Source organism: Dunckerocampus dactyliophorus, chromosome 13 (genome assembly GCF_027744805.1).
Source record: "Dunckerocampus dactyliophorus isolate RoL2022-P2 chromosome 13, RoL_Ddac_1.1, whole genome shotgun sequence".
Taxonomy (NCBI): Eukaryota; Metazoa; Chordata; class Actinopteri; order Syngnathiformes; family Syngnathidae; genus Dunckerocampus; species Dunckerocampus dactyliophorus.
Genome location: NC_072831.1, coordinates 380,221 through 407,234, shown reverse-complemented (window position 1 = coordinate 407,234; position 27,014 = coordinate 380,221). Strand labels below are relative to the sequence as shown.

Genomic DNA, 27,014 nt, shown 5'->3' with positions numbered 1-27,014 from the left:
TCACATGCAAATTAGACCAAGCCGCCATCTAGCCACTTCTAGGACAGCCAGCAGGACAGCGGACACGTGCTGTAAACAAATATCCCCGCTGACGATCTAAGTAGCTTGACAAACACAGCGAAAACATCTATCCTCAACACACCAAACCCCACCAGCATCGCCACGGCGGTGCCCTGAAAGCCCATGAAGACGCTTGCACCGCCTAAGAATTTGCCCTAAAACCAGCCCCAAAGAAAGGCTCCCGGCCCGCTCCCACTGCGTCCTACACCATTGCAGGACACGCCAACTTGCGTCGGCCAGTATAAGCGAATTTCTTAATATTTAATATATATTTAATATATATTTAATTAATATATATTTTTTAATAATGTATAATATTTGTCATGTTTTCTTAATAGTAGTAATGTCATGGCATTTGCTTGGGACAATCCTACATGTACAGTTTGTTGGAGGCCTTCTTACCTCCAGGTGTGCACAAACTACAGGTAAATCCGTTTTTTGTTGAATAGATATCGAGACATAAATAGGTCAGTCTTGAAAAGCAGCAGAGGGCGCTCTAGGCTAATTCAGTGGATTGAGTGGTGTGGCATGAGATCGGGACTTTGGTGAACTTGCTTACCAGAAACCTGCTTGTTATGCCCTTGAGCCTGTTCTGCTTCCCAGGTATGATGTTGATTCTGAATAAATAAATGTGTTAGGTTGACGTAGTGGGCAGCTATTGGGTGTGCTGTTGAATAACTTTGCTTTCCACGTGAAATCTTGAATGTAGTGAAATACATTTGTGAATAAATAGTGCAGTGTAACGTATGTATGTTTTTTTTGTTCGTTTGTTTCATGCAGCATAGCCTCTGGTCCTTGATGTTGGGTGTTTTTGCTTCATGCAGTGATAGCTGGTGAACTAGGGGGGCTGATGTGGTAATGTTTGATTGAAACATGCACTGTGGTCCCATAGAAGGATCCTGATGAGTGTACAGCGTGTCATCCTGCGGTGAGGCCATGTAGAAAAAGCACACCTGCAGTCCGTTCACAGCAAAACGAGTGTGTGTGTTTTCTGTTCAGTGTTCGGGCTGAGACGCCAAGCTCGGCAGCTCGCTGTCCCGGTGGCGACGCTCTCGGTGAAAGTGGTGCTGGAGAGGCTAAGAGAGATCACTGCAGGTGAGGAGGACCGTGAGAGGGATATCCTCACCCGCTCTCAGAGAGTGAGTATCTGACTGTGTCCTTCACGTCATCTTTCATTGCAATAGTCGTATTTTCTTCACTTCATTGACATGACAGCATGCTCACCTTTACGATTCATCATCTCCTCTGTGTTGCGTGTGGAGGAGTGATCCCATTGTTTCAGTGGCACGTCTTTATTCAGATTTTTTTGCATTATTTTGGAGCCTTTCTACAGTCGGTATGCAGTCAAGTTATGGGGTATCATTGGGCCCCAAGTCACCTCTCGCCACTTGGCGACCGAGTCGTTCAAAAGAGGTGTTGATCTCTGTTAACTGGTTGACTTCCCCTGCTGCTGCTAGCGAAAAGAAAAAGGAACGTGGGTAACATGGTATTCATTTTGCAACTGGGGGGGGGGGCTGAGAGGTAGAGAGTACTTTCAATGTGACTGCAGACCTGCCAACGTACAAATTGATTGTACTTGGCATGCAGTTTGACTCTTGAATACGCTTGTATGCTGTTGCATTTTCCTGCTTTCAGCTTCAAGTTCTGTCTGTGCAGTACAGATGAATAAATAGATATGATCACTTTCCCAATAGCACTTCAAACCGCTCAAGCTGAGCACTCGCCAACCTCGACTCGCCTACTTTTGAATTATTTGTCGCCGCCATATTGGATGTGGCAAGAGAGGACCAATTCTAGCAACCGCTTTACAGTCCAAACAAGATCTAACTGGCAAATACTAACATGGTTTTTGTTGCTGTGGATTCCCATGTGAAACCAGCCACCAAAAAAGACACACCATTCTTTTGCCCCATGGGGGGGTGTGCCACACCCAAACATACCACTGCAATGAGGTGTTAGCTTGGTGGGTGCCACCCAACTTCAGTGAATGGACTACTTGATTGAGTGACTCCTAAAAAGTGGAGTCGGTGAAAGGAATGCAGGTTACCATCACTATTTAGGCGGCTTCACTCTATCACGGGCTTTTTACAGTGGCGTACCCCTTCAGACAGTATGACTTACAGCCATGTACCCCCCACTGCTGCACACCTAAAAACACTTTTCCATTTGATTCAATGGAAATATGAAGCACGATTCATTGGGTAATTCATTTTACATTCAGTAATTCTGGTTGAAGAATGTGTATTGTAATTGTGAAATGTTGATACAAGTCTCCATGAGCACAGGTGTGAATTTCTCTTGGACAGGAATAAAGTATGGAAGTGGTCGTCCTACATCGGATGTTGAACTCTAGCTTCACTTGTGTCAATCTGCATATTCATTTCATACCAAACTGAACGGGATAGTTGAGCAAACATGATAAAGTGGCATCCAAGGTACAAAAAGACATACAAGCAGCGATAAAGCCTCATTTCCAATGACATTGGCTTGGAACACCAAGAAGTTCAACATTCATGGGGAATTCACGTCATCACACGAACGTACTACTTATTCATGTAACTCACAACTTTATGCCGTGTCTCCTTCCCGCTTTCTGCTGTGATGGTGCGCTCTGGGCTGTGAAGCGTTCAGGTGCGCTCGTAATTGTGAGTGTTGGCCGTTAATTGTTTTCCATTTTTATCCACAAAGACGATTTCTATATATGATTTCTTTCTGTGTGACTAAAACAATGAAAGGCCAAAGTGCTTCCAGATGCTCGCTTTAAACCCAAGGGTGCCGGGCAGCGTTTACGCTCAGCCAGTCTGGCAGCCTCTTACGCTTACAGCTGTCCGGGTGGCGCTTTGAAGATTCGTGGTGCTATGAAGATTACGCACGCCAGAAATGTAGAACCTGTCCGCATGCTTCAAACCAGTTTACCACCAGTGTACTCGTTGGCACGTGAAAAGCGTCTCTTGTCTCACTGATGTGTACAGGTCCAGCTGTGTGCCCTCCTGGAGTCTAGCAGAGAGCTGCTGGCACATGGATGCCTCTGCCCCAAGCTGCTTTGGCAGGAGTACAGGAAGTATCACGTGTGTCCAAGCTTTCTTCACGACTGCACATGCTGTACTTAGCAGTGCCAGCAGATGACATGTGTGGTCTATTTATAGAAACTACCGAAGCTGGATGTGGTGTCCCAACTTCACGCTCACCGTATCCTCAAGTTCAAGGACGTTTTAATGAGGTGAGAAATGTTGTTGTTTACGTTGGACCTCCGTGGGTTGATGTTGTACGCTGCTGATGGGGGTCATTCAAGTTCACATCAAAAAACCTCAACTCTCCCTGAAAAGAATCAATCATTTATTGCATAGCTCCTTTTAACCCTTTGGCGTTCAAGGTAGTTTTCAGCGTCATTTGGAGTTTACCTTCATATCTCGCCTCACCTGCTTGCCTTTTATGCGTGACTGTGCAGTTGCACCCAAAATCCCAGGAGGAACGTGTTGGTTTGTTGTCCTATTTGAGTGTCAGGTATTGTATTGTATTGTATGTACTTTATTTATCCCACAGCGGGGAAATTTACTTGGTGGCCTGTGAACTTGTCATGCTAATACGCCTAAGACCCGACACGGGCAATACAGGAAGTTGATGATCTCCTTCTGTCTCCACCGTGTCATGAACCCGTCTTGTGACGTAGGATACAAGTAGAAAGTGCATCATTCATGTCCAACACGGGTCGCGTAGACAAATAATTGTTGGAATGAGGAAGCCAGGTGACGTGCGCATGCAGTTCCAAGTAGCCCAGCGACGATTTCTTTGATTTTGCGGTACCGGCGCTTGGCCCATCCTTACGTATGAACCCGACTGATCTTATCTACCTGCGTACAGGTGCATGTGGCGCAGTCACTGCCAGTACGAGCATGCGGCCCGTCTGCACAGCAAACGGTCATTTGCCATTTGAGACGCAGCAGCAATGTAGCTAAAGCTAGCGGGACAAAGCTGCTTCACTCTCGCATTGCATACTGCTCACTTGAACTTGACTCTCAACTTTGCAGCACATGTGCAACTAGCCCAGCCCCCTTCTGGTACGGTGTCACACTCATAACGTCCCCCCTGCAACATGCATCCGACCAATGACATTCCAATCCTGCTGAAACAGCGCTTAGGTGCAGTATGTGCAGGTCTACCAGCAGTGCTGCTTGAAGGAAGATGATGGAGTTGTTATTTGATCAACTGCCTCGAATGAGTGATTCCCTTGCTTTGTCAAATCTAAATAAAAGAATAAAGCCTAGCTTCCCAAATGAAAAACTGTTTGACTACGTTAGCGGCCAACGCTGAGATATCCATGATGTGCTGGAACACCTCATGTGAAGCGCCGCAGCAGGTAGTGCAGAAGAAAGGTGATCATTCGATGAACAAACGGGCTTCAATACAAAGGCCCGAAAATTTGTATAATTGGTCCCCTTTAACTCGAAAAGCACTCTGAGAGCGCAGACCTCTGCCAAGCGCCATTCTTCCCCCCATATTGTAATTTACACATAAATATTTATTTTATCTACATATCTATATATATACAGTATAGCAGTGCTAGAATGCTAATGTGAGCATGCTAACACCTAGCATAATAGTGGTGACTGGTTATGACAATGGATAAAAATGCTACTCTGCCATTGTTAACATGCTAGCAATGCTAACATTAGCATTCTGACACAGCATAATAGTGGTAAGTGTCTGGCTATGAAAATGGCTAAAAATGCTACTCTGCTAATGTTAGAATGCTAACATTAGCAGAGTAGCATTTTCTAGTCTCTATATACTTGTAAGTGCCTACACATTAAAAATGGCTAAAATGCTAGTATGCTAAAGTTAGCATGCTAGAAATCCTAACATGCTAACACCTAGCATCATAGCGCAATGTGCGGAAAGGCTAAATTTCCTGAATGGGTTGAGAAACGTAGAAGTAGCTAGGACTAGATCCAGATCCTTAGATCCAAGGCATTTTGTGTTCCGGGAGAAAAATGTGATCATTTCCGACAATTCCTCAAAATGTCATCCAAATCCATTCAGAACTTTTCAAGTTGTTTTCAACACAAACAAACGCCGTCAAAAGCAGAACCTCTGGGCTTGGCAGAGGTAATAACACATGCAAGAGGTGAGATTGTGTGCAGGAGCAGGGGTGTGGACTAAAGGAGGTGATAAGAGTAGGTTTAGTAGTGTGGACAGTCTACTTCATGCACAGTTAAAAGAACATGTTTGTATTGTGTCATGGGCATTTCTCAACAGAATAAGACTGGAACATTGCTATCATCTATGCTATCATTTATGATGACAAAATCGGTATCGGCAGGCCAGGCGCTTTTAAAGATCTGTGATGGTCCAGAAACGTATAATGGGTGCACATCTACTTTGAAGGGAGCGGCAGCGAGGCCAAAGACTCCTCGCTGAGAACACGGTTGGATCACCAGAGGAACGTCGTGTCATTTCATCAGTCAAAGCACATCCGTCTGATGGTTCCTATGTTTTCAGTTTTGACCACTTTGAAAGTTGGAATGTGGGTCTAGATGTATTTTATTTAACCAGTGGACATGTCCCATCTAGTCGACCGTCTTTTGGTGTCATCTCTTGTTCATCCAGTGACGAAGGCGTGATGCTGTGGTTGGTGCCACAGTTGAAGGCTCTGTGCAGTTGGACACCTCCACAGGAAGAGGAAGAAACCGCGCACGCTCAGCAGAAAGTCTTGTCAGGTGAGAACATGCGTCCCAATCACTGAACTCTATACTACTGGGAGGGGCGTCCCTGCTGACCGCATGAAGCCATTGGTCGGCCATCTTGCTTCACCCAAAAAGCACACACGCATACACATACATGTATCTTCATTCACTACATTTATTATGGTTCGGTATAAAAATGAACACGAATTAACAAAAATTCCATTGAAACAGAGGAAATTTACTAGACCCAAATCTCAAAATTTCCCTCCAGTTGAAGTTTTTTCCTACCTCTATGGTGTGAAATTACAATGCATAACAAGTCAATTTCAGTGTTCACAAGGTATTTGTTACGATAAGGATCTACGTAGTATCAAAGTTAAATGCTAGCATACCTTTAGAAGATGATCAGGAAAGTCAAATGTTGGAACTGCATTTTGTCCTAATCTAACAGTCTGGCCGGTCCTGTCCAAGTTCTCCTCGGTGAAATGACTTGAACAGAGTTGCGATCTGGCTGCAGGAATCCACCTGTCTCTCCGCATATTTACTACCCATTGCTTTAGAAGTTGAACATTGCAGTGTGGAAATCTAAAGGAGAATAAGGGCTCATTTACAACCACTTAGATGAAAAGATGCTTGCAGATTTAAAGTATCTATTTTTATTATTTATAAGCATTTACCTACCTGTGAAATGTAAGTCCCTTGTCGCCATTTTCACGAGTATCACGATTTGTGCAATTAATAGCAGCACAAGACGGCATCTCCAACTCCTCTTAGTTCTGAGACTTTCTTGTTTTGGGTGAAACAACATGGCGACTTCTATACTTCCGGTGGCTTCAAGCCTCCAATGCGCAGCAAGCGATCGGGGCCATTCCAGTATAGACTTCAGTGGTCCCAATACAAGCTCGAAGAATGTTGGCAGGCACAGTGAATGTGGTCATTCATTATTTTTGTGATTCATTTGTTCCAAAAACAAGACATACGAAAAACAAGGCAGTTTGATTCATGAATTATAATCCAGTAAATGTAATCTGGTTCACACACCCGAACATATCAACAAAAAATACATTTTAGAGAGACTTTTTTTAAACTATGTGAACTAATAGTAAATGAGGATTGGATGGAAGCTATTGCTGATGTGGACGTCCCGTACATCTTGGTGAGATTGAATTCAACTGTGTGTAAGCCTGTCACGATAACAGATTTTGCTAATTATAATTGTGCTACAAATTATCGGCGATAATCGATATCATTGTCGATTGTGCCTGAATTATACTGTATGTGACCGGGTTTATCGTTTGTTGTGAGGGGCGTCGACTCTCTGCTGGTGTATGATCGTCAGGAATTACTTCAATTCCAGGACATTTCGTACAGGCTGCCTGTACGAAACAAGACTACAGGGGGGGCAAACAAACCGCGTCTCTCTTACCTGGCTGACGTGCCAGAGGGGGAGGAGCTGTTGCTTCCCAGGACGATGTAGACGCAGGGGGACACGGGGTTGCAGACTTGTGACGTTTAAAGCCTGGCTGGCACTTTCTCCCAAGGTGGTGTGGTTCCCACATAATGTTCCACAGGACTATGAGGATCGTTTTTGCCGCTTTGTCTCTCGGTGGCACTCGTGTTCCCCATTTTCCTCGTCACTACTTTCCAACAAATGTATCATGTTGTACATATTGTTCGTCGGTGTGCTAATTTGGTGCTAAGAGCTAGGGCTAGGCGGGGCTACGCTACAGCTAACTGCTAAACCCTCTGTATCCACTCACTCGTAGCCCCGCCTCCACAAAGAGGCTGAATGAGATGAGAGCCCAGTCTGTGTGTTCATTCCACTATAGGACCAATGCACACAGACACATTTCCAAGACAAATAGTTGGGGGGGGGGGGCAACAGCAGCAGAAATGTAAAAAGCTGCATTCATTTGACAAGAATTATGTCAAAATATTAAGAGAAATCAGTTGCAATCTAATGAGGAAAAAGTCCTAATATTATTCTTAATTTGTCATTTGAGTAGCTTATGGTTGAAATATTCAAGAAAAGACTTTTTTGTTATTGTCGTAATATGGGAAACAAAACAAAACTGCAAACACATTTGTCATTTTTGGAAAAATTGGGTTGCATAAAAAGTTCCAATGTCATGAGAATAAAGTCAAAGTGTGATGGGAATAAAGTCATAATTACCAGAAGCAGAACATGAAATCATCTTTCAAGAATAAAGTCTAAGTGTGATGAAAAGCGACTCACGCGGAAAGTGGGCCGTACCAAAATGGTGCAATGCTTGCATTGACTAAGTTGTTATGTGTCCACTTGTAGCACACACCTGCCAAAATGTACATATTTTTCCTACTCTGCACGCTTTTTGTGCAAGGTTGGCACGTACGTTATGTGTTCCATGACTTAATAAGAAATCTATCCGCTGTTACACTTCCTTTTGTAGGAAAATGAAGGGAACAAACACGTTACAAAGTGGTGAGTTCCACAAAATGAATTGCCCAGACAAAGCACCCTTACTTTGAGTGTATTTTTTGATGAGCGTGACTTCTAAATAACCCACCATGGGGCCAAAGAAAGCTGAGCGCGGCAGCACCTTGTTCAGGAAAGTTCAAAGCCAGGAAGTCTGCACCACCAGTCACTCTTCTACATGTTTGCTGTACCGTGTTGTGCTTCTCTATATTCACAGATATACGCTGTGGTTGTGCTTCCAGTGCTTTACATACAAAGTTGGATTGCACTGGGGAATTGTTTTCTGAATGTAAAAACTATTATTCTCTGTAAAAATGTATTTTTTCATATTTGTCTGTGTCTGGAACAGATGAATTGAATTTCTGTATGTATTATAGGAAAAATGACCTTGTTTTTGTATGTTTTGGTTTTCGTTGAACGTTTTGTATTGAATGAATACCAAAAAGAGAGACTCCACTCTATTTGTATTTTCAGCATGAACCATGACAAGAGTGCATTTGGTGACATGCTTTCCTGTGTAGGTATCGTTGGCTTGCTGGTCAGCATTGGCTTCCAGTCCGGTCATGAGCAAGCGGGAATGGAGAAGTGCAGCTCAGCACTGGATGCCATGCTGTTCTGTGAGTGAAGACACTCTTGCATACTGGATGTCCTGTATGACTTCAGCAGCAACTTTATAGTCTTCTTTTAGTGGCTTCTTCTTTATTTCCATTTGCGTCAGTGCAGTGGAGAAAACATATCTACTTTATCTGAGGCGGTTTGACAGTTAGCCGAACCTCTGCTACAGAACATCGCAGTCCCAGAACACTAGACCAGCTCTACACCCAAACCGGTCTACATGTGCTTTGTGGACATGGAAATGGCATGGGACCGTGTCCTCTGGGGATTGCTCCTAGAGTACGGGATTGGTGGTGCTACTAAGTGCCATTGGGTCCTTGTAGAAGCACAGCAGGAGCCTGCTTGGCATTGCCAGCAGTAAGTCCAAACTGTTTCCGCTGAATGTTGGCCTCCGCCAAGGCTGCCCTTTGTCACCCGTTCTGTTCATCATTTTGATGGGCACAATTTCTAGATGCCGCCAAGGCATCGAGGGAGTCTTAGGATCTGGTCTCTGCTGTTTGCAGACGATGTGGTCCTGATGGCCTCATGGGGCTGTGACCTTCAGCTTTTACTGGGGAGGTTTGCATCTGAGCGTGAAGCTTCTGGGATGAGACTCAACACCTCCAAATCCCAGGCCATGGTTTTCAGTGGGAAAAGGGTGGGTTGGGAATGAGGTTCTTCCTCAGGTGGAGGAGTTCAAGTATCTCGGGTCTTGTTCACGAGTGAGGGGAGGTTGGAGCGTGAGGTCGACAGGCGGACCGGACCGTCGTGGTGAAGAGAGAGCTGAGCCGGAAGGCAAAGCACTCAGTTTGTAAAAAAAAAAAAAAAAAAAAAAAAGGGGGGGGGGGGGGGGGGGGAATGTGTTTTGGTGTCATGAGCACTTTAAAATGCAAATACCCCTTTTCCACTGGGCCTGGTTTGGAGCTGGTTCTCCCACACCTTTTGGTTTGTTTATAGAGTGCCCCCCACTCCTTTCTTTTTTTTAATCATTTAATTCTACAATCACTGTTGGTCTTTTTGTCATTCAGGGCTTCTGGACACAACTGATGTCAATTCAACACAGACGTTACCTCAAATCGCCACAAATCGATGGTACTTAGTTTTTGTCACTTCCATGTATGCTTGTATGTATTTGACAGCCATGACATGTCTGCTACATCTTTGAAGTGGTGTCATGTTGGTTTGCTGCAGGTGTCAGCTGTTGGACACCTTACCGTGTCAACTTTCAGCATCCCCAGAGGCCATTCAGCGCTTCTTCACGCATTCCCTGACTCTGACGCTCACTTATAAGCCTCAGCTGACAGGTAAACGCATGCAACAGGATGTTTACTTTGCCATTCAGAATATTTGTGATGACGGCTGTTCTTTATCCCCAGTGTCAGATGCAATTAGTTTACAGAACAAGTGGACCTTTGCAAAAGCCAGTCGGTTGCTCACCTCTTTTTTTCACAAGGTAATTGAGTGTTATTGTGGTTGCAGGAATAGCAGGGATCTAGTTGTGGAGAACCTTGGGATGGACGTGGAGAGAGAGAAGAGGGCAGCACAGACATAGCAATAGCATCTTTGCCTTACAAATGACAACTTTAAGCACAACTAGAAATAATGCTGGAAGCAGTAGTCATACTAGGAATGATGGTGATGATAGTCATCATAATAATCATGAAAAATTAAAGTCGCGGGATCAATAAAGACCATCCATGCATGCTATTTTGTGTGCGATGGATAGTAACTTTTTATTGGGGTATGTACATCTTCTCTAAGGTTCATAGTAGGCCTGTCACAATAACACGTTTTGCTTTATGATAATTTTGCTACGTATTATCGCCGATAACTGATATTGTCTGCATTTTTTGAGACCTTTTTTGATTCATTATCGTCATGAGAGGTGTAATTCACATTTTAACCACAAGATGGTAGTGAAGTATAGTGTATGGCGGGGGGGCCATTACGTCGATGGCGAACTACCGGTAGATCGCCAAGGTAGTTTGGACCAATGGTGTAAACGTCACTTTGTAGTTGTCATGTGACATCAGTCAGCTGACATTAAGCTCCCCTCCTGATTGGCGCTCGCTCCCCCGCAGCGTTTCAAGCTGTGGAATGATCTTTATTTCCATATTGAAGTTAATTATAATAGCAACCACTTTGATGACCTGGACACTTTGAACATATGAATGTGAAATATTAATCATGAATATTTACAATAGAATTTCAGAGTTTACTGCTTATATTTTGGATATGTTATATGTTTTATAGAAAGAGGTAGATCATTTTGACTTGTACTTGCATGCTGAGAAAGTGCGTGCACGCCTGATATACATGTATAACCTACAGAAATACATACTAATTCAAAAGAAAAATCAATATAGTAAATATATATACTTTCTACATGTATAGTAGTAGGTAGATCTCTGGCACTTGGCAATTTTAAAAGTAGCTTGCAAAAAGTGTGAGCACCCCTGGTGTACGGTGTACCTGTGTGAGACGTTCACACAGGTACACACAGAAGTTGCCTGCCTGTACGTATGTTTTTGCAATGTAGCCAGTGACACTGTCTGTGAGCGTGCACCATTTTGCACTGTTTTGTTTATATTTGCCGACCAAACGACTCAGTAAGTGTTGACTGTCGGGACGAAGGCTCTGTGTGTTAATTCCACTATAGACAGATGCAGAGGGAAGCCTCATGTCATCCAGCCTGTGTGGCACAGAGACCAGCAGATCAAACACTCACATACACGCACACGTCAATTTATCCAGAGAAGCATCATTAGCCACCTGTTTTTTTCTCATTTGATTTATCGATTATCGTGACAGGCCTACGGTAGATCCTAGGATAGAAATGACACTTCCAGTTTGATATTTCATCATTGGCTTGAGTGTCTTCATTTTCTGCCCGTAATGGGTGATTTAAACGCAACCCTTTTCAATACAACGTACATCTTGAAGGATTTTTTTTTTGAACAACAAGAATTGGGTATAGAGTTTCAATTTTAAATGCACAATCAATCAATATTTATTTGTATAGCGCCTTACACTTTACACAATGCAATAAATCACACAGTCATAAAAAGAGAAAGAAAATACGAATACACAACAGCATAATTGTAAAACACAGACTATGTGTCGAAAGCCAGTTTGAATAGGTGTGTTTCAAAACTGATAGTTCAGGTACACTTCTGGTGTAGACCAGGTGGAAGAGCGTTCCAGAGCCGAGGAGCACACTCCCCCTTTCCTGTATCTGGACCTGGGGACCACTACAGTCACCTGCTCGGAGGAGCGCTGTGCCCTGACTGGCTGGTCAGATAGGTAGGATGGAGCAAGGCCAGTCATGGCCAAATCTGCCCTGAATGGAACTGGCAGCCAGTGTAGAGAGAAGAGAAGGGGGGTAATATGGGTGTGTTTTGGGGAGTCCTCGTCACATCATGGTTCCACTTTTGGCGCTTCACTCTATCATGGTTTTTCAAACGTATATTAATGGGTAAATCATGATGTTTAGGGCTGGGTGATATATCGATATTAAAATGTGGATATTTCTTTTAAGCGCAATATCAAAAACAAACGTGGTTCATATGGATATAGACTGGATTTGCGCTGTTCTCTTGTGACTCTCTCACTCTGCTGTGTGGGTCAGCGCCCACATTCCAAACCCTCTCAAATGCCACTAGCAACAAATCTGGCTACTCTTTCTAACGTCGTTTGAGCGTTTTCTGGTATTTGGGAACTTAAAAGTGAAAGTACAGCTCCCGCACCACACCACATAGTGGAGATCCACGCATCCTTGATGTGCGATGCCACCATGGTGGATCTCACCCTGTTTAACAGAGCTGGATCTCAAATGTAAATGTTTCTTAATCTTCATGAAATGACTTCTCATTGCACTCAAGCCTCATTGGGACTCGCTGACTTCAGTGTGTCAAAACATGTGATGGAAATAAGTATTTCTATGTCTTATATTCTCTTATTATGTCTACTATATTAGGAGTGTAAAGGTACTATGGGGTGTTATTTCACGTCTAGAGGGCTCTAATCATGTTACAAACTGCATTGAGAAGGTGGTGAACAGGTTTTCTCTGCCGTAATTAGGAAAATATTCCGTTTATAAAGAAGGAATCCTACTTTGCGGAAGAACAGTGTTGTTCCTATGAAAATGTGCTGTCGTATTGTTAACCTCAGCGTTATCGCTAAGCAGCGTGATACTCTCTAGTTACATGGCATTAAAACCCAAACACACTTCCTGTTGACTGCAGCATAAAAGCATGGAGTAGCGTTGTACCACACCAATGAAAACAATATGATATCATTGAACAGCTTGTTTTTAGAGTGTTAGTCAGTGGAAGATAGCTGTATTGTTACTGTAGCCAAGAAATACAAGGAAATGACAACGACACAAGTGAATGTGCATACAATGACTAGTTTGGGTGATGTAACAGTATGGTCCATATCCTTGTCCAATCACCACTGGATTTCTACTGCTTCCTGCAAACACAATTGACAAAAACGTTACCACTTGAATTGGTTCTTGATTGTTGTTTGTGTATTTTTGGAAAAGTTGGTGGTGATCTTCAGCATCCAGCAGCTGCTGCATCACCTGCAGCAGGTTTTAGAGACCCACGAGGTCAACTGGAAACACGTCCTGTGCTTCGTCTCCACTCTACTGGTGTACAGCCCTTCCGCACAGCCCGGCCTGAGAGGTAATGCATTTACCACAGCCATTCACCACCCCCAACTCATTTTCTACACGTACAAACAGAATGAACTTCATGAAGCAAATTTCAGTGGAAATGGCATGTGACTGCTGAAGCCGAACTGGAATGTAGAACGAATGTATTCACTAAGACTTAGGATTGAACCATCAAACACCAGGTTGGGAGACGACCTGAGCCCTGCCACAGTGCACGGAATAAGCAGAATGATACATGTAAAATGCATTTCCACCGTTACGTGTAGGCCTGTCGCGATAACAAATTTTGCCGGTCGATAATTGTGCTACAAATTATCATTGATAATCGATATCATTAGCATTTTTCATGAATTTTAGGACATAACATAAGACTGTGTGTCTGGTTCGCCGCTTCCCTCAGCTCACAGTGATGGGTTTTATCCTTGTTTTATCGTTTGTTGTGACGACCATCAACTCGCTGCTGGTGTATAATGATCAGGATCGGATAGGATAGGATAGAATAGAATAGCCTTTTATTCGTCGTTGCACAAGGATACAACGAAAGGAGTGGGGTGGGGGGGCACTCTGCACCACATAAATTGTAATAAGTTAAATAACAAAAAATAACAAGATTTATAAAAAACGACAATTTAAGATACAATCAGAGAAGTTAAAAAACAGTTACAATATACAAAGCAATATACAGAGGAGTGCAGTGTGCATTAATGTGCGGTTGTGTAAAGTTAGGTGCAAGGATTATGTCCAACTGTATGTGTATCTACGAGCCCGTTTGTGTTGGCAGTACGGATAATCCAAGGAAAGCAGCTGTTTGTCAGCCTGCTGGTGCGGGATTTCATGGAACTGAAGCGTCTCCCGGAGGGCAACAGTTTGAGCAGTGACTGTGAGCCTTCCTCACCATGGCCTTGATGTTGGTGGTCCAAGAATGGTCGGCAGAGATGTGCAGGCCCAGGAACATGAAGGAAGAAACAACCTCCACCTGTACACCATTTATGAGTAGAGGGGTGTGGGCCTGTCAGAGAAATTTAGAGAAACTAAATGACAAAATGTGATGACGTCATATAAATTTAATCATTAAAAATAATCGTCAGAAACTAACTGTCAAAATATGATTGATGGCTTGACACATCAGATGACATCATTTGGGAGGGGCGTGGTGAGGGGGTGTGGGGAAAAGGAAGAGGCGTGACTTTGTTATTTACATTAGAATGTGGCTATTATTCTAGAGGAGGGTTGATGGGCGTGGTTAAGGTGGTGAGGGGGTGTGGAAATATATGAGATGTCTTATATAACGAGGAGTGTTTCAGTCAGACTATGAGTGACTGCTGGAGAAAAAAAAAAAATGGCGGTGTTCAGGAAAAAGAGTCTGCATCTTGACGGGGGACGTCTGGTGGTTAGTGAGTTTAGAAGTATGGGAGTAGTTCCCTTTGTGGATCTATACAGTTATGAATATATGGAACCAGAGGTTACGCAGCTGAGAATTTATTCTACTGAATTTGAAAAACTGAAGAGCTCCATTCAAGATTTCATCGATTACATGCAGCATGTGCACGATGAAGGGGAAGTAGGACTTACGAGAATGCCGCCAAGTGTAGCGGTGAGAACGGATTCGCTACTGCGTGAAGGGGAGGGATCTTTTTTCGTCGATTGTTCGAGATCACACATCTGGCTGCTGGTGAGATATGGCTCCTCTGATGCTAATAGTGTCAGACCAAGAACTGTTATGGAGAAAGAGCGGCATTTCCCAATTCACCTGGCGTTCAAGGTGGAAAACTTCCCAAAGCTGGGTGATCTCTTGAAAGAAATGAGTTTGTTTTTCACTCAAGATAGTGTGAAGCGGCGGCATGACCTGCTGGAGAAGAGGTTAACCACTCGAGCTGAAGGCGGTGTTGGAAGACAGAGGCTGGCTAGTGTTAAAAGGCGGATAAATCTGAACCCCGTTTTTGACAGAGAACTGGAGGCTGATGGATTGGCCGGGAGAGGCTATGTTTCTGAATTGGAGACTGATTCCGCGTAATCACGCATGCGGGTCTCTGCCTTCTACACAGACCTCCCAGTCCTGCTTCTCTGACCCCTCCCACCAGAACCCTCCTACCAGACCCGCCTCCCACTAGGCCCTCCATCTACAAGACACGCCTCTCAGACCGGCCTACCAGACACACCCACTCGTTTTAAAATATAAATACAGAAGAAGTGGGAATAGAGAAAGTACTTTACTTCATCATGGCTGATTTTTCCTCGGACAACGCTCTGACCTCTCTTGCTGGAAACAACGTCGGCAGCAGCAGCACCAGCTGCAGCAGCTATGAAATCCGGGATGAAGAGCTTCTCAACTGGCTGTCAAACATTTCTCAGACATCTTCAGGACACGCTGAGATGTATAGGCCACTTTTCCACCGCTATCATGAGAATGATTCGACCCTTGTCACGACGTGTGAAGCGCAAGAGTACCAGACCGATCCCTACGCGTGCATGGTGAAGGGGGACATAGCGCTCACCCCTGGTCGGATCACTGGAGGATCCATAGCCAGCTCCGGTTCTCCACGCAAGGTGACTGAGCGAGAGGTGCCAGAAGGCTCACCGATGTATACAGTCGGTTGTTTTTCCCAATCCCTCGACAATGGACAGAGCCATGGCGAGCTACCATGCGGACCTCCATCCTACTGTCCATACTGGGGGGATAATGACAGCGGGGAAGAGGCAGCGCCTGCTCCAGTCTACACCATAGGAGCACACAAAGCGGTCCTGACGCCTCCAGACTCGCCCGCGCCTCAGTCTCCGATAGCGGCGAGTGGCGGATTTCTAGACACTGTAAAGGCGTGCGTGGCTAGCGCCGTGCAAGTGGTGGTGCAGGAGCAGATAAAAAAAGACTGTTACGGCTGTGAAGTCGATCACCCTTCTCAACGTCAGCATCCCTGTCTCTATCCTCCAGAACCTGGATATTTCAACACTAACTTTAAACTGTTAACAGAGAATCTGATGACATGGGAATTTCTTCCAGCTCTCAAGTATACACTGGAATTACTTGGGTTAGACATACTGGATGCTAGAGTGGAAGGAGCAGCGGAGGCTTTTCTTTACGATCTGAAGCCTGAAGAAAACATTCTGGAGAAAGTTGCAGAGATCAGGCGCGCCTACATAGAAGACGACACGGATAGGGAAGATCTGCTGCAGCGTTTCCTCGGTTTCTGGAATCCTTGATTCATCAAAATGGGAAATTATTATTTTAAACCACCCCCTAAACCAGTTGACAGTTTTCTTTTAAAACATGCAATTGCTAATCGGATCAATGATGCATCGTTATATCTGGCAAGCGGGGATGTCGATACAAAAGACTTGGAGCGTTTTGAAAGAGTGATGGCCATTGTAAGGGATAAGGGTCCTTTAGACCACTGGGAGAATCTGGTGTATCTCGGGTCAGACTTAAACAGCGATGGTTTTGAAGCAACATTACTGGGCATTATCGGGAATATTTCTGTGTGTAGTCTCAACTCTCGTCTCATGCACGTCTTGTATACCTATGTAGTCGATGTAGCGGTGTGTAAACTGAAGAATGGAGATAAAGTTGATGTTGATCAGTTGCTAAATGTATTACATGCTTTACACGCTTCAATTTTGAAAAAAAAAAAAAAACAAAAAAAAAGATTTTTTGTTTTTTTGATTTAATATAAAACATGTATTGTAATCACTAACTGTGTAATCACTAATCATGTGTGGTCATCAATAAAGTCGAAGTCAAAACATTGTCGTATGATCTTTTCTGTTCACTAGTAGACATGACTTCAAAGAAGACAGAACGCATGCTGAAGAGTATATATTATCATCCTGCAAGAGCTGGATCTTATGGTGGGGTTGAAAGACTTCAAAAGGCTGTCGAAGAGCAGACGGGAAAAAAAGTTAGCGGGGATGAAGTGCGAGACTGGTTGTCAGCTCAGGATGCATATACCTTACACAAAACTGCATGAAAAACTTATGCTAGAAATCGTGTTTTTGTTCCTCGTCCTTTGTATCAATTTCAAGCCGATCTTTGTGATATGAGTGCTCTGTCTAAAGACAATGATCGGTTTAAATTCCTGCTTACAGTAATAGATGTATTTTCCAAGAAAGCTTATGCACGACCACTGAAAAACAAGACAGCCTTTGAAGTTGCAAAGGCTTTTGCTTCAATTTTAGACCAGAGTGGTATTCCGGCTAAAATTCAAACGGATTCAGGGAAAGAATTTTTTAATCGACTCTTTGAAAAACTAATGAAGAAGTACAACATTCAACACTTTGCAACAGGAAGTGAACTGAAAGCATCAGTGGTGGAAAGATTTCACCGTACGTTGAAGGGAAAAATGTGGCGGTACTTCACTGCAAAAAACACTCGTAGGTATATAGACGTAATTCAAGATTTACTCGATAGCTATAACAACAGTTATCATAGTGGAATAAAAATGAAACCTGCGGAGGTAACCCCTAGCAAGACCTCGCAAGTGTTTGAAAATTTATATGGGACACTATCTCTGAGCGCAAAACCATCCTTATTTAAATTCAAAGAAGGAGACATTGTACGGATTTCAAAATACCGTGGAGTATTTGATAAAATGTATGAACAGTCATTCAGCGATGAATATTTTATAGTGAACGAACGTATCCCCAGAGTCCCCCCTGTTTATAAATTAAGGGATATAAGAGGTAAAATTCTGAATGGAACATTCTATGAACCAGAACTGCAGAAAGTGATAATTGGTTCTGACACTCTTTTCCGCATAGAAGAAATTTTAGACCGGAAAATTAAAAATGGTCAGAAGATGGTTTTAGTCCGGTGGCAAGGATGGCCTCGTCAGTTCGACTCTTGGCTAGCTGCTAAAGAGGTCGTTGAGCTCAGGAAGAAGAGAAACAAGAAAGACCAGGAAACAGCACAATGACAGGACGAGAGTCTTTCTACGTGACACTACCGTCGAATGCCTGTAATGACATTTTCCCGAGCAATACCAGCTCGAACTATATGACAACATTGTCACAACCTATAGAGCTGGATGGAGCTTACGAGGTCGCTTTAGCTGAAATTATGTATTGTCATACATGGAATAATATACGTGGGGGTGAGAATGGTTATGAATTATTGGATCATTCGAAGCCAGCGAATCCTCCAATGTATATGAAAATTCCTAGGGGACATTATGACAGCATTGATCTAATACTGAGGGAGATAAATGCTTTATTTAAGTCAGTAAACATTGATCTAATTTTTCATTACAATTCTATAAACAGAAGAATTTATATATTAGGGAGTGCTAAATATTCTATCAAGTTCGAAGCGCCGCTGTCCTACATGCTGGGTTTTGAACCCGGTCAATGGATTAAAACAGAAGGAAATCCCGTGAGTAAATATCCCTGCGATATTAACGGCGGTCAATATAATTTTTTCGTCTATACCAATATTGTGGAAGCACAACATATCGGAGACTATGTTGTTCCCCTTCTAAGAATTGTTAAAAAGGAAGGATCTTACGGTGATCTGATCACTTTCTCCTACAACCGCTTACACTACGTTCCTGTCAATAAACAGCGCATACAGGATATCCAGATTGAATTAAAAACTGATTTAAATACCCCGATTCGATTCACATACGGGAAGACCATCTGCAAACTACACTTTAGACCGGTATCAAAGATCTTGATCTGAATTCAACAGAATAACGCAGAATGAATTCGCAAAGATTTGTGGATTATTATGTGAATCAGGCTGGAGGCGGATCACTCAACGGATTTGTTGGTGCCCCGGTTCTTTACGGCAGGGGATTTGGTTCTATGCTGAGTAGGGCATTCAGATTCGTCTTGCCTCTTCTTAAACGTGGAGCTAATATTGCCAGGCCACATTTGAAATCTGCTGTGAGAGGGATAGCATCTGATGTTGTTGGAGCTGTAACCAGCCATATTGCCAATCGTCGACGTGACGAAACTCAGGACGGATCGGGACTACTACGAATAGCACGTGGAAGAGGAAAAAGAGCTCTAGCAGCATTATCACACGCTATACCAAAAAAGAAACGTAAAACCTCATCGAAAATACACCGGAAAGTTAAAAGTCAACGAGGCGGAGGGGATATATTTTAACCATGTCTCTTACACATCACCTCTCGTCAGAGTGCACCAAATCAGAGCTCGACCTCTTTGCTCCTCCGATGACACAGCTATCTATAGATCAGACCAATTATGTAGAGATCCATCCTTTGAACTCTATTGCTGATCAAGAAGTGTTAGATTTCCTGATACCTGGAAATGGGAGTTTCTATCTAGATCTAAACTCAACACTACTCTATTTACGCCTCAAGATTACAAACGCCGATGGGACTAATCTCGGAAATGCTGATAACTGTGGAATAATACAGTACCCTCTAAATACTATATTTTCACAGGTAGATGTCAGTCTGAACGATGTTCTCATTAGCTCTTCATCCGCAACTCATCCTTACAGATCTATTATTGAAACCCTCCTCAACTTTTCACGACAAACATTGGAGAGTCAGTTTTCAGCAGGTCTGTGGTACAAAGACGATGGCGATGATTTAGATTCAATTGACACGACACCTGGCGGCCCCAACAAAGGCCTTATCAAGCGTACAAGCTTCACTCGTGGTTCGCGACCATTCGAGTTAATTGGTCCCCTGCACAGTGACATTTTTTTTTCTGAAAGACTCCTGCTAAACAATGTGGATGTGCGATTGAAACTTGTAAAGGCTAAAAGTGCTTTTACACTGATGTCCGCTGCAGCTGACGAGTTCAATTTAAACATTCTGAGTGCTAGCATTTTTGTGAAAAAAGTGCAAGTCTCGCCGGATGTCATGCTAGGACATTCAGCCGCTTTAATGAAATCCAACGCAATTTACCCGATAAGTCGTGTTGTTGTTAAAAATTTTAGCATTCCAGCGCAGTCACGTGTATGTTCACAGGACAACTTGTATCTGGGTAGACTTCCAAAATATATAGTCGTCGGAATTGTCGACCACAGAGCATTTGTCGGAGCAAGGGAGCTGAACCCATTTAAGTTCCAACATGCAAATCTTGAATACCTCTCTCTCAGTGTAAATTCACGCTTTATCCCGGCGAAACCTTACCAACCCAACTTTAATACACATCAGAGTGTTCGCGAATTTTACAATCTCTATCTGGGAACAAACAGACACCTCAGAGACGCTCCCCTGAGCATTGACCGCGAAAACTTTGAAAATGGTTACTCACTGTTTCTGTTCAATCTGTCAAGAGACGATGAAATGGACGCTGAAGCTCTCTCTCCTGCGCTACATGGAACATGCCGTTTGGATTTAAGATTCAGAATGGCGTTACCGAGAACTATGACATTGATTGTGTACGCTTGTTACGACAGTGTCATAGAGATAAACTCGAAGCGTCAGGTTCTGATCGACTACTAAAACTGGAGAAATGAACAACCATCAAATAGATTCTATCCTGAGACCGATCTTGGGCGAGACGTTTGGAGGGGTTTGGCCTAGTGATTTACTGCCAACTAAGATTGATAAACGACCGTGCTATCTCGTTGTTAACACCCATGACCAAACCCGTGAGGGTGAACACTGGGTGGGGATGATTATTGAAGCTGAACAAGACAAATCATCCTTCTTCGACAGCTATGGCCACGAACCGGATTTTATATTCTATCCTGAAAGCTTTAAAACATTCCTCACTAGAAATTCTCATGAAATACGCTACAACAAACTCCAAGTACAAGATGACAACTCTTCGACTTGTGGCGCCCATGTTATTTTTTTCCTCTGTCAACGCTTTAAAGGACTCTCTTTTCAAGAAGTAATGAGGCTGTATTCTGATAATTTAAAAAAGAATGATGCTCTTGTCACCAAGTTTGTCAAGAAAAATGTTAAATGTATTTCACATGTGAAGACCGCTAAAACCTGTAATCAGAAAGCATGCTCTTTAAAACTATTTAATGAGTGTTATATCTGTTCTGAATAAATGCTCTTACTCCGATGTATAATTCCCAATAAATTTTTATTGGTAAAAAAAAACATACAGTCTGCATGAATTCATTTGTACCGAGTGAAATCTAACCAGTTGGAGGGGATCGGTGTAGACAATCGCCATTCAGACGCTGTAGGTGTATACAGTTGATGAACGAGATTCGGGCTGTCATAATCTCTGTCTAACGGTGATGCCGCCCCAGATTTTTTCCCCCCGCGTTTTCTCTTACTCCGTCGTATCTGAGGGCGTGGTTCACTAGTGGTATTGGAGGGTTTAAGTCGTAATTGCTCGCGTGCGTGAGTGTTCATAACAGTTGTGATTGGAATATTTAATTCAGAAATTGTTTTTAAAAATGTATCCCATCCGCGAGGTACGGCCCGTCCGTGGAATCGACGGTTTGTCAGAGTTTTCATTAAATCGAAAATATGAGACCCTTTAATGAGGTTGTCCTGCACAATTATCTCGCCTGAACGGTTCCATCTTAGAAGGTCTGAATTACGAAGCTTCTGTAGAATATATGCCGCATTTTTCCGATTGCGTGATCCTATGTTGTCTAAAATCTCTTTTTCAATGTTGTCAGGACGTTCTTCCTCTTCAACCTTGACATAGTCACCTACATCTTCATCTCCTTTCTCTGTGGGTGTAGTAGGTAGTTTCAAAAGTATTTCACGACTGCGACTCTCCTCCTTTCTGAGTAAGGCCAGATATTTTTCAAGTAGATCGTTATAATGTAGTGACTTGCTGTATGCCGGTCCAGGTTGTTTTAACAGACGTTCCATTTTCTCTTCCAAAACATGCTGAGCTTTCTCGCTGATGTTTTCTGCATGCGTCTTCTTCTGGGTTAAAGTCTCTAGTTGATGGGGGGAAATCATGTACATTTTACTAAATGACGCCATGACGATGGTCTGTGTCTATCTCCCACCGGTAAACAAACTGGTTAGGAGTGGGATTGCTGCTCCTAATAACGCCCCAAGGAAACCACCGGACTGTGTCAACACCTTACGCTTATGTTTTATGGCAGTTTTACGGTTAGCAAAGAGTTTGATGATTTTTTTCTGCTTTTTTAACCTACTGTACTGCTCGGAGGATAGTGGGATGTTCCCCTTCAAAACATTCAAAGCTATCTCACAGACTGCCAGGACGAGATCTTTCGATGCATGGCTTAGAAGACCCTGTCTCTCTTTTGGTTTTAGACTGAGCAGGGCTTTTAAAATGGGGAGGTTTCTTTTAATCCGCTTTGACATGGTTTAAATCACTTTTTATACTGATACACTACAGGCCACTCGTGTGGAAGTATGCCGCTTCTCAGTCGGAAATGTTCTGGACAGTCGGGTCTTAAGTCCACGATTAAATATGAGTAGGGGTCTTTAGTCGCATCATTAAAACTCTGAAGAAAATATTCTCTTCGTCCGGGGAACATTTGCTGAGCCAGAATTCTAATCTGCAGTTTATCACGAGGCGATTTGAAAAGGACCATATAATTAGTGTTTAAACTAATAGTTCTGCTATGTTTTCCTTGATGAAACAAGTTTTGAACTAGAAAGATTACAGATAATTTTCGATGATGTCTATACATTGTAAATGCCTTCATTAATTCATCATGATTCGCCCCAACGTCCATGCAATCATCGACAACTAAAAGACTGTGCTGATTTGATGGAAAAATATTTTCATCCGTCAAAGAGTCAGGGATTCCTTCAATAAATTTAATCTTTACATCTCGAGCCAATTCATCATACATGGGTTGGTAGGATGAATAGCTCCAGATGATTCGATCGGGAACTCTGGAAAAAGTATCCTTCATATTTTGGAGTACATGTTTCACAAAGAACGACTTCCCACTTCCACTTGCCCCTACAAGGAGAGCGGTGAATGGAAGTTTGAAACGAGGATCAAAATATACTTCTTCCATGTTACGCATCTGCTGTTTCTGTAAACTGGCAACCTAAATAACCAGAACACTGATTTTATTCACAGACATCAAGATGTAAACACAAACAAATGAAGAAGGGTTTATTGATATAGCATATGTGCATATATGATTTACTACAGATTACATCATGACTAAAAATACAGAATACATCTTCAAGAAAAACACAGAATACATGATAAAAAATATAAAAAACAGAATAGAATTACAAAACAATGATATAATTCTAAAAAGGTCTGGGTAGAAAAGTCATCAGGTCATACCGTCATAAATCTACACAGTCCTTTTCAGAAATTGCTGCCGTTTCATCCTGGAACTAATAACCAAATGGTAATGTTTTTCCATCTGCAAGGAGTCGTCTTTTATCATAGACAACTGCAAAGTTGATTATGCGTTGTTTATTAGTGAGTTCAAAGGCTTTCATATTGCGAGTAATTTTATTGTAATGTGTAGAGATTTCACGCCGATTGTCCGGCTCTCTGAGATATCCCTCTACCAGATCTGTGAGGCTGTCAAAGTTAATTTTTTTACAGTTTTCATAATTTTGTGTAATCCCTTTAGCACGTAAAGTCACCTTACCCTGTTGTGTGAGATAGGCATACGATTTGGGACCCGCAGCGCTCCAGTTGCATATGTAGTCTCCATGATCTAATTCTGATGTCAAATCTCCGAGATAATTACCGAGTGGAGGGTTATATTGATCAGAGGGGGTGCTTGTGTAAACGATAGAATCAGTGTCACAGTACAGAACACGATCTTGGAGCAAATCTAATTGCTTGTAAAGTTCAAGTCGTGCATAAGAAGTTGTGAACGCCGCTAGAAAAATATTTGCGTCGCCTGGGGGTAAGACACACCTAGAATTATGGCGCCATTGAACAAGTGCAATATCGTCATTTATGAAGTGAAACTGTGAAATGTCGTACTTGCTAGAAAAGAGAAATTCAAAAAAGCGTTGCGGTGTGCTCACCAGACTGGTTGAGAGCTGGTTTGATCTTTGTGCTAGTTTTCCCCAGAGAGAATTTAGCAGTAGTTTGGCAATCTGTCTTTTTGCGGGGTTGTAGACAATTTTCTCCGGATCAAGATCGATACCTTGCTTCTCTTTATAGTCACGGATGTAACCCTGTTTAGTCTGAAGAGTTTCAACTCCGCTAGGGTAGCCCGACGCCTCTTGCTTCTGTTTAAGGAAAGTGTAGATATAGTCTTTAAACAGCACATCTGATTTCTCTTCGAAGTTCCATATTTCGTAAATTTCAGCCAGAAAATACCCCTTTCGCAGTGCCTCGATTACTTCTATCGTTACCCACACCCCTTGGAGGGCCCGTTCTTCATCATTGTGTGTACAGTCAGTAGTTTGATTGTTCACGAGTGCACATAATCCACACAGTGTGAAAATTAATTTCCCTTTGTCGTTTCTTATAGGCAGTACAGGGAAAAACAGTTGACGTGGAGGGTAAACTTTAGCATGTATTAATCCAAAGTAATTTTCAATGCTGTCAAAATCCTTTCGAATTATTTTCGGATGCCCTAATGGGTAGTGAAAATGTGCATTTACAAACGGATACAACGATGTGAAATCAACGTAATTTACACGCTCACCTGGGCTGACAACATGGCGGAGACGGATAGCAGCCGTACGGCCTCCATATAAGGCTGCTCTGGGATCTAAAGGAATTGGTTCTTGAAACCTCTCTAAGAAAGATTTAACATTCGGGTCTGTTTTTTTCTGTACACTCCATTCGTGTTCCCACTTGATCACCACAGTTTGCACCTTGTAATCGTTTTGTAATCGATCCAGCCTTTTCAAAGTGTCAGAGTACACCTCACTAAAACAAGTCTTTGACAATGGAGAAACATCACTTCCCATATAACACTTTGGACAGCCATGAAAATAACAGCCTAGAAATTCAAAGACAACTTTCCCTCCATTTAACTCTCCATATCCATCAACTGAATAACGCCCAAATTTAACTTCACCTCCGTTCAAAGCATGTCTTATTGAAATCCCCCGTGAGAAGGCCTCATACTCAAGCCACTGTATAGACGCATGTGAGAAAGCCTTGCTGTTTGTTTTGTAATTGTTAGGACAGGGAATCGCGATTGTATTGGGTTTTAAAAATTTAGTTTGAAAGACATTCAAAGCTGCTGAAGCAATGGTCACACTGTCAAAAGGATCACAGTCGGTTGTTTTTATGAATTCATTACGGAAATTACTTGCACCCTCGGCTAAGATTTCAACATCGTTTTCACAGTAAGATACTAACTCTGCATCATAGTCAAACTCTTGATCTTTGACAGTCTGATACCAGTTAAGGAAATCCTCTCTTTGTTTTGGACTCATTTCGTCAGGTGAGTACATCTCGGCCGGTGGATAGCTTCCTCTATAGCCATTTTTTGAAAGATCGGTAAATCTGTGTGGGAAGTAGCCTTTTTTAAGCTGTGTCTTACATTCCAACGCCTTGGAAAAGTCTCTGAGTGGGATAGGAATAAATGAGAACGAGTCAATAAATTTAAGTTGAAAGTCATTGTCCAGGATCAGGATTATTTTACTCCCTTGTGCTATCACAGACGGTGACAAACCTTGAGTTACATAAGCATTCAAGATGATATGATGATCAAAACCTTTGCCAAAATGGGAAATGAAAGTTGTCTGTTTATGTTTTTTCTGTCGGAAATGGAGAAGAAATTTTAAAGCGCATGAATGCCCCTTCCAGACACGGCGCTCACCATTAAGCGACTGAGCCACTACAAGCACCGGGAGATGGGTTCCAGTGGTTTGAGAAGTCTCAAAATCAAAAAATACAATCTTTTTTTCATGTATTTCTTTTTCAGATTTGATTGGTTTTGTACGCATGTAACAGACATGTTTATCTTCGCCGCTTTCAATCATAGAGTTATTAGCTGATGTCTGCTCTAACTCATTGTTACGAGACGACAATGTTGTTTTAGGTTGTTTACAAATTGTGCACATCTTGATAGCACAAGTATGCTCTTTAGGATCTCTGATAGATGTGTAGTACAATGATTTACATCTAGGACATGTTTTATTGGTCTGACACATGCTGGCCATCTTTTTGATTTTCGGATGCCATTTTTTCTCGCGATGTCGTTCGTAGCATTGTCTATTTGTACAGAATCGATTGCAATCAGCACAGTAGGTTTTTTGAATTGGACCCTGTTTACAATCTGTGCAACAGATGTTGCAGCTTTTTTCACAGAAATGTTTATATTGACACTGATACCCTGTGTGACAATGTTTACAGAAAAACTTCACACCTAGAAATCCCTTAATATTATTTATCCCGTAAAAATGATTATTGTGTAAAAGCAGATACGGTATTGTGTCTCGTTCGGGAGTTCCTGTTTGAAATGTAACCAGGTTGTTGTTTTTTTCTCTGTCAGACGTTTGGTAAAAGATAACAATTTTACACGCTAACAGCTCCTCAAATTTGACAACATCATCGAATGTGACCATTGTATCAGCAGTCAGACCTGCTCTGGTATGGATGTCACAGCCTGCCTTTATGGCTTCCATAATCGTCAACTTGGGATTTGTCAGTAATGCCAGATTTACAGCAAAACATGTTTGATCGGGATTGGGGAGTACAAATAAATGTCGTGCTTTTTTCTTCACAA

General features: G+C 42.6%; 1 protein-coding gene across 8 annotated transcripts in view; it reads left to right on the top strand.

Annotated features, from left to right (window-relative positions):
* Positions 1-27,014, top strand: part of LOC129192249 (Fanconi anemia group A protein-like) — a 95,339-nt gene that overhangs the window by 3,049 nt on the left and 65,276 nt on the right. For 7 of the 8 annotated variants that reach the window (XR_008573398.1, XR_008573394.1, XR_008573396.1 and 4 more), the window contains exons 4-12: positions 1,060-1,199; positions 3,033-3,128; positions 3,207-3,280; positions 5,668-5,777; positions 8,721-8,816; positions 9,822-9,885; positions 9,985-10,097; positions 10,170-10,246; positions 13,340-13,481. Coding sequence is in view for 1 of the 8 variants with exons in the window: in XM_054796053.1 (XP_054652028.1) it covers positions 1,060-1,199; positions 3,033-3,128; positions 3,207-3,280; positions 5,668-5,777; positions 8,721-8,816; positions 9,822-9,885; positions 9,985-10,097; positions 10,170-10,246; positions 13,340-13,481 (912 nt within the window). In the remaining 7 variants the exon portion in view is untranslated. The remainder of the gene's footprint in view (positions 1-1,059; positions 1,200-3,032; positions 3,129-3,206; positions 3,281-5,667; positions 5,778-8,720; positions 8,817-9,821; positions 9,886-9,984; positions 10,098-10,169; positions 10,247-13,339; positions 13,482-27,014) is intronic. The other variant, XR_008573395.1, reaches the window with a different exon arrangement.